This window comes from Tachysurus vachellii, chromosome 6, assembly GCF_030014155.1.
Source record: "Tachysurus vachellii isolate PV-2020 chromosome 6, HZAU_Pvac_v1, whole genome shotgun sequence".
Taxonomy (NCBI): domain Eukaryota; kingdom Metazoa; phylum Chordata; class Actinopteri; order Siluriformes; family Bagridae; genus Tachysurus; species Tachysurus vachellii.
Genome location: NC_083465.1, coordinates 28,824,459 through 28,837,991, shown reverse-complemented (window position 1 = coordinate 28,837,991; position 13,533 = coordinate 28,824,459). Strand labels below are relative to the sequence as shown.

The 13,533-nt window shown below is 38.4% G+C and overlaps 1 protein-coding gene across 1 annotated transcript in view; it reads right to left on the bottom strand.

The window, feature by feature from the left end:
* Nucleotides 1-13,533, bottom strand: part of wdr17 (WD repeat domain 17) — a 139,234-nt gene that overhangs the window by 124,505 nt on the left and 1,196 nt on the right. Inside the window, exons 2-9 of the mRNA XM_060873205.1 lie at nt 9,026-9,154; nt 7,183-7,366; nt 6,402-6,632; nt 4,255-4,506; nt 3,498-3,620; nt 1,658-1,845; nt 1,338-1,506; nt 659-750 (exon numbers count right to left, since the gene is read on the bottom strand). Coding sequence (XP_060729188.1) covers nt 659-750; nt 1,338-1,506; nt 1,658-1,845; nt 3,498-3,620; nt 4,255-4,506; nt 6,402-6,632; nt 7,183-7,366; nt 9,026-9,154 — 1,368 coding nt within the window. The remainder of the gene's footprint in view (nt 1-658; nt 751-1,337; nt 1,507-1,657; nt 1,846-3,497; nt 3,621-4,254; nt 4,507-6,401; nt 6,633-7,182; nt 7,367-9,025; nt 9,155-13,533) is intronic.

Sequence of the window (13,533 nt, the reverse complement as noted above, 5' to 3'; positions counted from 1 at the left end):
CAAATATAATAGGGTTATAGAGCTAGGCATTAATGTGTGTTAGTCTCAGCTGAGGGGGCGTTGCTTCTGACCCTTTAAATTATACAGTACTGTTTAAAGCAGGTGTGAAAAAATGCTGTAAACAAAGAAAGCTTTGAGAAATATAAATAAAGAGTGTTTATTTCTGTCAATTTACAAAATGCAAAGTAAGCAAACAAAAGAAAAATCTAAATCAAATCAATATTTGGTGTTACTATCTTTTGCCTTCAAACCAGCATGAAGTGATGGCACGACCCCCACAGAGCCCTGATCTCAACATCATCCAGTGTGTCTGGGAATACATGAAGAGACAGAAGGATGTGAGAAAGCCGACATCTACAGAAGATCTGTGGTTAGTTCTACAAGATGTTTGGAACAACCTACCGGCCGAGTTCCTTCAAAAACTGTGTGTGAGTTTACCTAGAAGAATTGCTGCTGTTTTGAAGGCAAAGGGAGGTCACAGCAAATATTGATTTGATTTAGATTTCTCTTTTGTTCATTCACTGCATTTTGTTCATTTATGAAACTAAATGTTTAACACACCTGTCTAAAACGTTTGCACAGTACTGTATATGAATATCAAATGTAGTCACTGCCTGGTGTTTTCAAACACCACGTAGGTTCGATGTTCTTTCAGTACCTCATTAAATCTCGTGATCATTTTGCCCTTTTTCACGTCCCAGATGAAAGCTCCGTTCCTGGACGTGGCTCCTGCTATGCAGTTCAGATCTCCTTTGGGTGGCGTTATGGAATAAAGAAATATTAAACTCTAAAGACACAAACTCTACACAAACTTCTAGCTGTCATGACAGCAGCTTATTAGAAAACAAATCAAAAACAAACATACTGTACAAACAGTGGATGGCACTTTTGGAAAAAAAAATAATTACATAGAAATTAAACAGTTTCTAGGGTCCAAACACTGGAGATAATAATAAATAAATTAAATAAATTAAATATTTATATAATAAATAAATATTTATATAATAAATAAATATTTGATTAAATAAATCAAATATCAAAAAATAATAAAAAATAAATGAGACTTTATTGTATTATTATTACTAACTTTATTATTATTTTCTTATTATTAATTTATACTACTACTACTAATTATTATTATTATTATAATCATGTGAAATACTAAATAAAACAATATCTGATTTTATATTTATTTTTACTTATATTTTTGCAACTGTGTTAATTTTAATAACATTAAAATAACTAAAATATTTAGAAAATTAAACTAAACAAATCTCCTGATTATGAACAAGTTCTTATGTTACTAGTCGTGTAGTGTTACAGCTGATGTATCTCACCAGGAGCCCAGGAGAGGGAGTAAATGACTCCTTCGTTGCCGGGAGACGTGTACACTGCAGTTAAAGTGTTAATGTCCCACACTTTGATTGTCCCATCAAAGGACGCAGTAGCGAGCAGGTTCGGATCATCTGGCTTAAACTTACAATCAAATATAGTTTCGACATGACCCTGAAAATCACACACACACACACACACACACACACACACACACACACACACACACATACACACACATACACACACATACACACACAGACGTAATACTCACAGCTTCAAGTGTTTTTCTGAAACAAGGAATTGATTATCTCTATTTTCTTACCAAATCTCTGAGGAAGTCCCACTTCTTTGTCCCCATGTCGTAGAGGCCAACTCCTCCATCCATGAAGCAGCAGACTGCGTGTCCGGGGGGCAGAGAGAACGCCTGGTTCTGTGATAGAGTCGGAGGAGGAACCGCCTCGCTTGTAGATGACGTGTAGTGGTTCTTGGATGGGGAAACTGAGCAAGCAACTAGAGACATGGAGATAGAGTCATAGTGCATAAAATTATCTTTATGACTCACTCAGGAGTCTTGAGTTTTCCTAGTTCAGCTTGTGATGATGGAGCCTGCACCATCGCATTTAAGTGTCATTCTCTTGCTCCACATGCTACCGTTGCCCTGCTGAAAGAACAGCACCATTTCAGCACCAATTTAAGCAATGATCCTTAACATCTGGTCATGTATAGTACTAACTCTGGATCCGTCAGACATCAGTAACTACAGATTAATTATTTTTTTCTTTTCTAAAATTCTTCAACTAACAATTTACAATCCACTGTCAGTCCATACCTTACAGAACAGTCTCCAAATAGTCTGGCTTTAAAAAGGGCACATTCAACAGAAAATTAGCTGTCACTGAAGGACTACATGCTACTTTATCAGCCAAGCTGTTATGCGTTCTCATCCGCAACCTCAAGACTCTAGGTCTCAAAAACCAGCCTCGAAAGTCCCACAATTACAATCCTTTACAAGTACAGACAGAAAGAGCTACTGTATATAAACTTATCACTTTAGCTAAATTAACAACCTGTTTGTTAGACCTCATTACAACTAATTTACTGAAACAAGAGCCTCTTCTCAATACTATTAACTCCTCATTATCCCTAGGCCATGTCCATAAACCCTTTAAGTTTGTAGTTATTATGGCTCCCTCATATTAGGAAACCTAAACTAGATCCTAACATATTATTCAATTACAGACCCATTTCAAACCTTCCGTTTATTTACATTTACAGCATTTGGGAGATGCACTTATCCAGAGCGACATACATAAGTGCTTAAATCTCTCTCATTGGATACATTAATGCTGGTTCACTTGGTTACATACTTAAGATACCATGAGTTTAAAACATTGTTCAAAGTTACAATAAAAAAGTTTCATATTAGTATTTTTTTTTAATAAATCCAGAAGATAGGGAAAGAAGTGCTAGTTGAAATGTTTCCTGAATAAGTCGGTCTTCATCCGCCTTTTGAAAGTAGCCGGTGATTTGTATAATGTACACTAGCATGTATGTAATGCTTGTTGCAGTAGTATAAAGCCCATGTCATGTTTATGTCTCAACTATTAAAAAAAGTTGTGTATGCTCAATTATACTCCTTCTTACAGGAGAACAATCTCTTTAAAGTAAAATATGGGGTGCCACAAGAATCGGTATTAGGACCTCTGCTTTTCTCAATATACATGCTTTCTTTGGGAAACCTCATCAGATGGCATGGGCTTAGTTTTCACTTTTATATATCTCATCAAAACCAGCTGAAATTTTCTAGGTTATCTGAGTGTGACAAAAGGGAAAAATCATTCTATGTATACACTTCTCCTAGTAGGCTAGGGAAAAACAAAAATACTAATAAAATACTACAAATTCTTAAAGTCCTGAGTATCGTCTTTCATGAGTTCTCACTGCCCCACTATATACATGGCTATTATGCTGCATGGATGCATAACATTCATTTCTGAAGAGGTGGCAGACTTTTTTTTACACAAACATCATCAAGGCTTTATACTACTGCAACAAGCATCACATGCATGCTAGTATACATTATAGCGATCACATTACCTGCTACGACTATATTAAACATTGCATAAACATTTCAACATCTACCACGTGACAGCAGATCAGACCTTTCTTTGCTGGTGGTGAGTTTAAGACGTGGAGAGCATGAAATCCCGTCTTCTTCAGTTTGAAATTGTCCAGCGGCGTTGTTCTCGATACATTCCATACTCTTAACACGCCAACCTGAGAGTCTGCACACACAGCAGAACGAACAAAATTCATGAATTTGAAATGCTAATAAACAGGGACGGCAGAACTAACGTCACAGAACCGATGCCACAAGAAGACGTGAACAAGAGTTTGTTAAAACTTATTTAAAAAAAAGATCTATATTAATTCATAAAAAAAAAAAAATCTTAACTATCTCCTTACTATTTAGATCTCAAATCACTCCATGGTTAATTAACGTAATGGTAACTTGTGAGTTATCATTAGCTATCTGGCATTAGCTATTAGATTACAACTACTCAGATCCTGATCTGAAGGTTAGAAGGTTTTGATTTATTTTCTATATCAGCAGCTCTGATGGAGGTGCAGCTACAAATCACAGGCTTATATTAACGCACTTGTTCTAATGTGTTATTGATATTGACACAGACTTGTATTACTTATTAAAAGAATAATAAAGTAATAATAATAAAGAATTATTATTAAAAGAAAAATATTTGTATAAAATGTGTATAAATGATTAGAACTAATAATAATAAAGCAATAATGATTGTGTAAAATGGTATCAACCGTATAGTGAATTTTTGCAATGATGTGTCTGAGATACTACTAGTATCTTGTGTGTGTGTGTGTGTGTGTGTGTGTGAGATTCTTCACCCCCTGTGATGAACATGCCCGGGGCAGTAGGCACCCATGCCAGACACTGTACTGATGCAGCAGCGCTCGGTAAACTGAACGACGTCACACACGACAGTGAGTCCGAGTCGAGCAGCCTGATGCCATTGTGCATGTTAGCCACCAGCAGGTAGTCTGTACTCAGAGGGTCCCACTCCAGCGCAGTGACCGGATCCTCCTCATCCGTTCCCTCCAGAGACTCCGGACGCAGCACATGCTTCTGATTCTTCGAGCCTGGACAGGAAATTTATGCTATTAGCCAAAATACATGAATATAAAAACATACAGAATCTTGATTAAAGCTTCTTTAGGTTTCTTTGATTTTTCTTAAAGCTTCTTTAAGTTTCTTAATTACTAATTTCGCACCAATTACCTTCATGTCCTAATTTAACACATCCATATATTTCCTTTGTCCTTCTTCTTGACCTCTTACCTGGCAGCTCCATCTTCTTGACCTCTTACCTGGCAGCTCCATCTCCAACATCCTTCTGCCAATATAACCATCTCCCTCCTCTGTACATGTCCAAACCATCTCAATCTATCCTCTCTGACCTTGTCCCCAAAACAGCCAACCTGAGCTGTCCCTCTGATGTGCTCGTTCCTAATCCTGTCCATCCTCGTCACTCCTAAAGAGAACCTCAACATCCTCATCTCTGCTACCTCCATCTCTGCTTCATGTCTTTTCCTCACTGCTACAGTCTCTCACTACTGTCTTCTACACCTTTCCTTTGATTCTTGCTGACACTTTTCTGTCACACACAACACTCTTGACACTTTTCTGTCACACACACAACACTCCTGACACTTTTCTATCACACACAACACTCCTGACACTCCTGTTGCTACAACTCTGCACATCACCCTTGTTCTTAAAGATCAGCCCTAGAACACTTCTCCATTCTTCAGGCACCTTCTCACTCTCTAAAATCCTGTTGAACAATCTAGATAGAAGCCCCACTGCTGTCTCTTCTAGACACTTCCACACCTCCACAGGTATATCATCTGGACCATCAGCCTTTCCACTCTTGATTCTCCTCAGATCCTTCCTTACCTCATCCTTTCTAATCTTTCCTATTTCATTCTCTACAATATTCACCTCTTCCTCTGGTCTTTCCTCTGGTCCTTTCCCTTTGTGGTTTTTCCCTCTCCTCACCTGTCGGCACCTTTTCATCTATCTTTAATCAACCTTATCTGCTGTACATCCTTCCCATCTCAATCTCTCTGTCTCACTAAACTGTACAAGACCTTCTCTCTTTCCCTCGTGTCTAACCTGACATACTACTCATCTTATGCTTTCTGTTTGCCCTATGCCACATCCATCTACACTCTGTGCTGCGATTCCTTGTAATCCTGTCTAAATGTTTAGTGCTTTCTACGTCCCACTTCCTTTTAGCTAGGCTCCTCCCCTGAATGCTGTCCTGTACTTCCTCGTTCCACCACCATGTTTCCTTATGTTCTTTTCTTCTTCCTGATGACACACTAGCACCCTCCTACCTGTCTCCCTGATCACTTCTGCTGTAGTTTCCCAGTTATCTGGAAGCTCTTTCTGAACACACAAATCCTGTCTCAGCTTCTGTTTGAATTCCTCATGACATTCTTTCTTTTTCAACTTCCACCGCTTAGTCTTCTTTTCTATCTTTCCTCTCCTCTTCTTCCTGACCACCAGAGACATCTTACACATCACCATCCGATGCTGTCTGGCTACATTCTCTCCTACCACCACTTTGTAGTCACTCTCAGATTGCCTTGTCTACATAGAATGTTGTTTACCTACAAAATCCTACCTCTGCTCTTACAGTATATGTAAATCTATGTTCCTCTCTCTTCTGGAAATAAGTGTTAAGGGCTCCCATCAGTAGTCCAACACCTTAACCACTAGACTACCACATCCTCAAACCTGCCCATAACCTTCTCATCACCTCTGTTCCCCTCACCAACATGCCCCATGAAGTCTACTCCAATCACTACTCACTACCATCTGGGAAAACTCTCCATCACCTCATCTAACTCACTCCACAATCTCTCCTTCTCTTCTAACTCACAGCCTACTTGTGGAGCGTAATCACTGATGACATTCAACAATACATACATATAATTTAGTATAAAATTTGAAGTGAGTATTACGGCACCTGGCTGAAAGATGGACAGACTCCCATCTGTATGTCCGAACACCACTTTGCCTTTCTTTACAGGATGCCAGCGGAACAGGCAGATATCCGACAAGAAGCTGTGAGCCTCTTTGTGTACGGTGACGCCCGAGTCCGGCCCGGAAACGACCCACACGTACAGAGGGCCGCGGTGCGAGACAAACGCTACACTATCCCCTGTGTTCCAGCACCAGCTTATAGAGGAAGGAATACCTGCATGGAACAGGCCATGATGGTTATCAACACTGTGACACTTAATTTCACTACACAACATGGAGGTAAGTTAGTGTATACAAAAGGAACTATCTAATTAATGAAGAAATTATAACACACAGGATGTAAAGAACATTGTGACACAATGCAGTGATGTTAATTGAAATAATTTTCTTAACATGATACAATGCAGATACAATATATATATATATATATATATATATATATATATATATATATATATATATATATATATATATATTTTTTTTTTTTTTTTTTTTTAAAGAATATTCTTACCAACTAAAATGTGTATTTGATTATTTTCTCCAAAACAGTGGATTCAACATGCCAAATAAACAGTCTGATGATTTAGCGTGCTAACGTAAAATTGACTAGATAAAGCTTAGCTAAGATAAGTTTGAAACTCCCACATGCAGACTCACATTTGAAATTGAGTTACGATGGAATCATCTTTTATTTTCTGGGTCTGTTATATATTAATTTATGCTTGAGTGTGCCGTGTGGGTTAATAAACGTGTGTATTCGTTGCCTTTAGTGTTGTCGAGGCGAGCGACGGCCTTCTGCTCGGCCACGTTCCAGATGATCAGGAGGTTATCTGCGCTGGCGCTGGCGAACACCTCTGGGTTGTGTGGACACCACGAAATGGCCGTGATGGTCTTCTTGTGCTCGGACATGATGGCACGCAGCTTGAACTCATTGTATCTGTGGTCCAGCTGAAGAGACAGCAAGAGGAAAGGAAAGATGTGTGTAAAGCAGTGTTGTGACTGGAGTGTTGTTACTGATGCTCCAGGAACGGAAGAGGATTAAAGGGACATTTTCAATCAGCAAACGAGTGACGTTCAAAACATGATGAAGCTTTGTAGCTTTGTGTACTTTCCTGGCACGGTTCTCTTTCTACAACATGTTTTAACATCAAACTAATTCTAAATCTTTAGTCAGTATTTATTTTCTTCAAGGGAACCTAAATCCCATGGAACAATCTAAACGATGTGTAAATAACACCTCAAATCTCTACCCGAACTGTACGATAGAATATAAGTGATAGTATCTTCTACAACAAATAAACTCAGACAAATTATTTCAGAGCCAGTCGACCGGACCATGTGCACCGGACTCATTTCCGGTTCCTTATCATAGCAGAGGAAATTACTGTAATCTTCATTAAAATAATGATCAGATAAAATTCACTCAGACACTCATTAAGGAGAAAAGCGCTCCATTTTCATTTGGACAAATAGATAAGATTTGGAGTTTTCATCTAAATTCTTCTAAACTTTTAACTTCATCTTTATCTGGGAGAACCAAAATAAAATATTCTCTAAGGTTGGAACTGTTAAAAATGTGCAACATTGATCATCAACATGGCCGCTCACACCATTAATCAATTAATAAACACAATATCTCTTCATCATGTGACTTAAATAACAGTTTATATCAACATTTACTTAAGATCACATCACAGATCATATATAATGAACTTATGATCACGTGTTACCTATTTTGCAGCAAAATAACAGAAAATACTTTCTTTGAGGATGCTAACTGTGTGCTAATTATGCTAACTGTAATTTTTTTTGTAGTTGGAAAACTAAACTATAACATTTAAAACACATTTAATAAAACGAGTAATATTCTGTGGCATTGTTTTATGCTGAAAATGTTACCTAGTAAGGAATTCTGCCTTGTGTATTTGTTTTTGACTGGCTAATAATCCTGGCTATTCGAACTAGCATAACTTTCCTACTGTCACTCACCAAGAAGAACATCTTAAAAGAATTTCTCTTCTTGTTAAAGTAAGAGGTTTAGTGAAACATTAGCTTGGGTGTCAAATAGTGATGTTATGTTTTGGAACGAATCTTTTAGGTGAAGGAATAGTTTTTCCCTCAGGATCGGCGTGGCGCGAAATCCACGAGAGAGAGATCTTGTTTGTGAACGAATTGAGTTGAATCTCCTGTTGAATTTCCTGAGAGATCAATAAACTATCCATCTATCTAGCTCTCTATCTAGCTCTTGAATATATATATTTAACCTACAGAACATAACTCCAAGAAAACACTGTGCTTTGGTCATCTGAACCAATTATTTAAACTTATTTTATTTATTTATATGAGTAGATTAGGCACATATGTTAATAAATCATCTTTTTTTTTGTAACAAGTAAATATGTTCGTTGACTTAATGCATAACACTTTTTCGCCACCTGCTGGTGTATTTATGTAATATAAAGAAATGGTGAACGAATCTGAAGGAATCATTTTGGTGAACAAACTGAAAATGAACGAATCTCTTGAAAGAATCAAAATGTCCACCACTATAAATGACTTATAAAGGCTGATGTAAAACTAAATTAGGTTTTCATTTATAGGGTTTACCTGGTAGACGTATATAGCGAGCGTGGCACAGTAAGCGAACCTGTCTCCACTCGCCGCACACACATCTTTATTCCAGGGCTGACATCCAGCAGCTAGCAGTCCCACCTGCTTCACCTGAGACATCTTTACCTGGCCACAAACAAGCATACAGTCACCTGGAAAAATCTTCAACACAACACAGCATGTGGAAATGTTCAGTGTATCAATCTGTTAAGGAAGAGTGCAGTTGCATAAAGTGGCGAAGTTTAAACGAATATTAACGGTTGTGGTTGGATTTACATTTCAGAAATTTAGCAGACACCTTTATCCAGAGTGACTTACAATTTATACAACTGAGCAATTGAGGGTTAAGGGCCTTGCTCAGAGGCCCAGCAGTGGCAGCTCGGTGGACCTGGGATTCAAACTCATGACCTTCTGGTCAGTAATGCAACGCCTTAACCACTAGGCTACCACATCCCATGTTGAATGTGTTGCATTAATGTTAACCAGCTCATCTTTACCTTGATGTTAGATTCCACTGGTCTCGTATTTATTTCAGTATTTTAGAGATAAAACACATACATCGTATCTAAGAAGGTGTGAAGTAGCAAAGCGACAAAAACAACACAATCCTCAGCTCAGTTCTTATGGAACATCTGAGCTGACGTTTCTTCAGATCCCTGATCGCTTTAACATTAAACCGCAATGATTTCTGATTTACATGTATTTAATTTCCAGAAATTGAAGAAAAACAACTATTTCTCATCTTAATGAAGCTTCAGTAGTAGCAGAGATCATTGTTGAATCTAGTGACATGTGTTTAGGTAGCTAGCGTGATTCCCCTGGTTTCACTACATCTTAGACAGAGCTCTCAAGTGTCACACATTGAGAGTGACAGTCTCTCATTTGGGTCTTTTGTCACGCTCTCCCACCACACATTGTATTTCTCATGCAGAAAAACTTACTATTTATCATATATTTATTATGCAGGAGCGCCCAAAATGTATCAGTCCGCAACGCTGTCTCTATGGAACCGGGCAGGAACCAAGCGCGTCTCCCCTGGAGCTCTTATTTGAGCCTGACACTTATCAGCCAATCAAAAAAAAAGAGGCTACACAACAGCCAATCAGAAAATAGCACTATTGTATCTGGGTAAGATTTAAAGCAACAACCAATGAAAAGAAGCAGATCCTGGAATTGTTCAGCATCACCCTCGTTCACCCACAGAGAAAAGCACTGGAGCTGCGAGCATCACTTTGAGCACAGAGTAAGTCATGATCTCCTGTTTTAATGTTACAACTAATTCACAACTTGTTTGACACAAACAATGACATTGTGACTGCTGTTAGAGACGTTTCCCAGATAATCAGCAAGGAGTTTTTCATGAGTGTCTGTAACTTAGCCAACAGTTTTACAGTCTGTTCACTGACAACACCTGCTCAGAACAAGTAGTCTAGGTCAGTGGTTCTCAAACTGGGGGCCCTGTAATGGTGCCAGGGGGCCCTGAGATGGTGCCAGGTCAATATAGGTCAATTTTAAAATCATGTCATATTTGATATCCTGGCCATGGATGCATTAATCATTGCATCTGTCTTTCAAAGATGTCAACTAAAAGACAACTAAGCATTCTCTCATTCGCCATGAGAGGAAAGTCCCCTAAAAAAAGGCCAGGTTAAGGATGCTGGCCCAGAGAAGGTGGTGAAAAGGGTAGGTCCATTAGAAGAGGAGACAGAGGAGGAGACGGTGCAGGTGGAAAAGATATTGCAGGTGGAAGAGGAAGAGAAAGTGCAAGTGGAAGAGGAAGAGACGGTGGAAGAGACAGTGGAGGAGATGGCTAGGGTGTCAGAAGAGACCATCAAAACAAAAGGGAGAAAAGTACCAGGAGCAGCCACCTGCAAGAGCTCTTTTAATAATGAATGGACCTCTAAATGGCCATTTATTAGTGTAGGAAGCACCAGCTCCTATTACTGGTGCTCTGTTTGCTGCCAAGAGAACTCCTGTGCCCATCAAGGTGTGTGGGATGTGACAAGGCACATAGAAAATAAGGGGCATCAGGCCAAACAGCAGGCACTGAAGTCAACCAGCACAGTCAACAGCTTTTACCTGCCAGTGACTGCAGAAATGTGCAAGAGGTCAAGGTACACAGCACATTAAACCTAAAAGGTTAATTACATTGTTCATGAATACCATTTTTTTCCTAAATAATAAACCAATTCTATGTTTATGGCATATATGAGACATTGAACCTCCCTCTCCTGAGAGAAAAGGCCTCCATATTCCAGCTGTATGAAGAGGTAAATTGGAGGATTGGGCTATTTTTGGCTATTTCGATGTCTCCTTTCTTAAGCACAACACCCCTGTGAAAAATAGGTTGTGTTACTTTGTCAAGAAAGACAATTAAGCTATCTAAAGTTATCAGATTTTTGATTCTGTGCACTACATGTTTCCCTTACTTGATAAATTACTTGTACAGAGTGAAAAAATAAATTACTAACTGCCAGGTAGGGCTGCAACAAACGATTATTTTGGTAATCGATTACATTTACATTTATGGCATTTAGCAGACACCCTTATCCAGAGTGACTTACAACTGAGGGTTAAGGGCCTTGCTCAGGGGCCCAACAGTGGCAGCTTGGTGGATCTGGGGTTCGAACCCATGACCTTCCAATCAGTAGCCCAACACCTTAACCACTGAGCTACCACAGCCCTAATCTAACGATTAATCTAACGATTATTAGAACGATTATTCGACTAATCGTTGATTATTGTCAATGTCATTGACGACTAATCAGTAAGTTTTGAACGATTATTCAGCTTTTTCAATTAGTTTAAACATTGAGTTATACATATTCTAACTATAATATAAAAAAAGAAAATCACTTCAGCTTTTGAAATGGTTGTTTTAATGAACTTTGGGCCAACTAAACAGGTCATTCTCTTTTTAAGCACTGTTTAAATATTCTGTTATCTTTTATTTAAAAAAAAAAAAAATTTTACACAAATGAATCAGCTGCATTACAGACAATATATATATATATGTTTGAATGTAAAAATCTCTTGGCAGCAGTATTAAGAGCTTCATTTGTAAAACAAGTGTTCAGTTTAATAAAAAGCAGTATGTAACAGTGTCCTTTCTGCACTGGCCTTTTTTGGATTTTCAAATAAGTGCTGAATTAAAATGAAGGTCAACATATCAACATGTTCACGTGACAAGCTTGCTCTTTTTTGTGAGCAAATGTTTCCTGCAGCAGAGAAGATCCGTTCTGATGGAGTGGATGTGGCAGGAATGAAAAGAAAAGATCCCACACCTTGCTTGTTCGCATTCGCTTGCACTCCGTCATAATTTGCGCTTCTTTTAAAAGTTCTCTTCTACCGCATTTGTTAGGGCTGCATTACACTCTAGCGCTACAGGGCCGTAGCGGTCAAATCGCGATATTGCAGGCTCTTACACTAGGACACGTGAGAACAAACGACTACTCGACAACAAAGATATTTGTCGACAGTGTCGACTAATCTTTTCAGCCCTACTGCCAGGTAATGCTTTGAAGTCACATAGGGAGATAAACCTGTATGCAAATTGACAACAAATACACATTTTCTATGAATTGAGTGGTCTTTCTGACGATGGAAGATGGATAAAACATTTTTTAAAAAGTATGATATCCCAGATAACTAAAATAATAATAATAATAATAATAATAATAATAATAATAATAATAATAATAATAGTGTGTGTGCCCTGTGATGGGTTGGCACTCCATCCAGGGTGTATCCTGCCTTGATGCCCGATGACGCCTGAGATAGGCACAGGCTCCCCGTGACCCGAGGTAGTTCGGATAAGCGGTAGAAGATGAATGAATGTAACAATAATATTCACCCCTCTCCATCTGGTAGAAGATATAAGACCATTAGAAACAGCACTAGTAGCTTCTATCCTCAAGCTATCAGGATGCTGAACTCTACTCAACCATCTTCACTCTCATAAGTGGCACAATTGTCACTTTTTAAAATTAATCCTTCAACTTAAATGAATCCTTTTTTTTATTTTACCTTTACTGTTTATCTACTTTCTATTTAAATTGTATTCTGTAAAGCTGAGATTTCTTTGAGCACAACACATTTGTATATAAACTTGTATAACCCAGAGATATCCTATAAGATGCCTGTATTTGACTCTATGTCTTCTGTCTCACTGATAGGAGAAAAACTCAATGTAGGGTTCACCACCAGAGCTACGTTTAACAGGCTCCTTGAGGCTGGAGAGGTCACGTTACAGAAGGCTCAACAATTCCAGCAGTCAGAACTGGCCTTTTTGGGTGGAGCTGTGGAGTATGCCATGGATAAACTCCCGTTGAAAGATCCTCTCCTGAAGCATGCACGATTTATTGATATGCAGCTGAGAGCTGAGTGTGAGGTTGAAGATGTCCTATACTTTGTACACAGGTAAAGGTTTTCGCATACTGATTATATATTATTAAGTTTCATGATCACAAAATAAATCTGTGTATTCTAAACAGACTTGTACACAT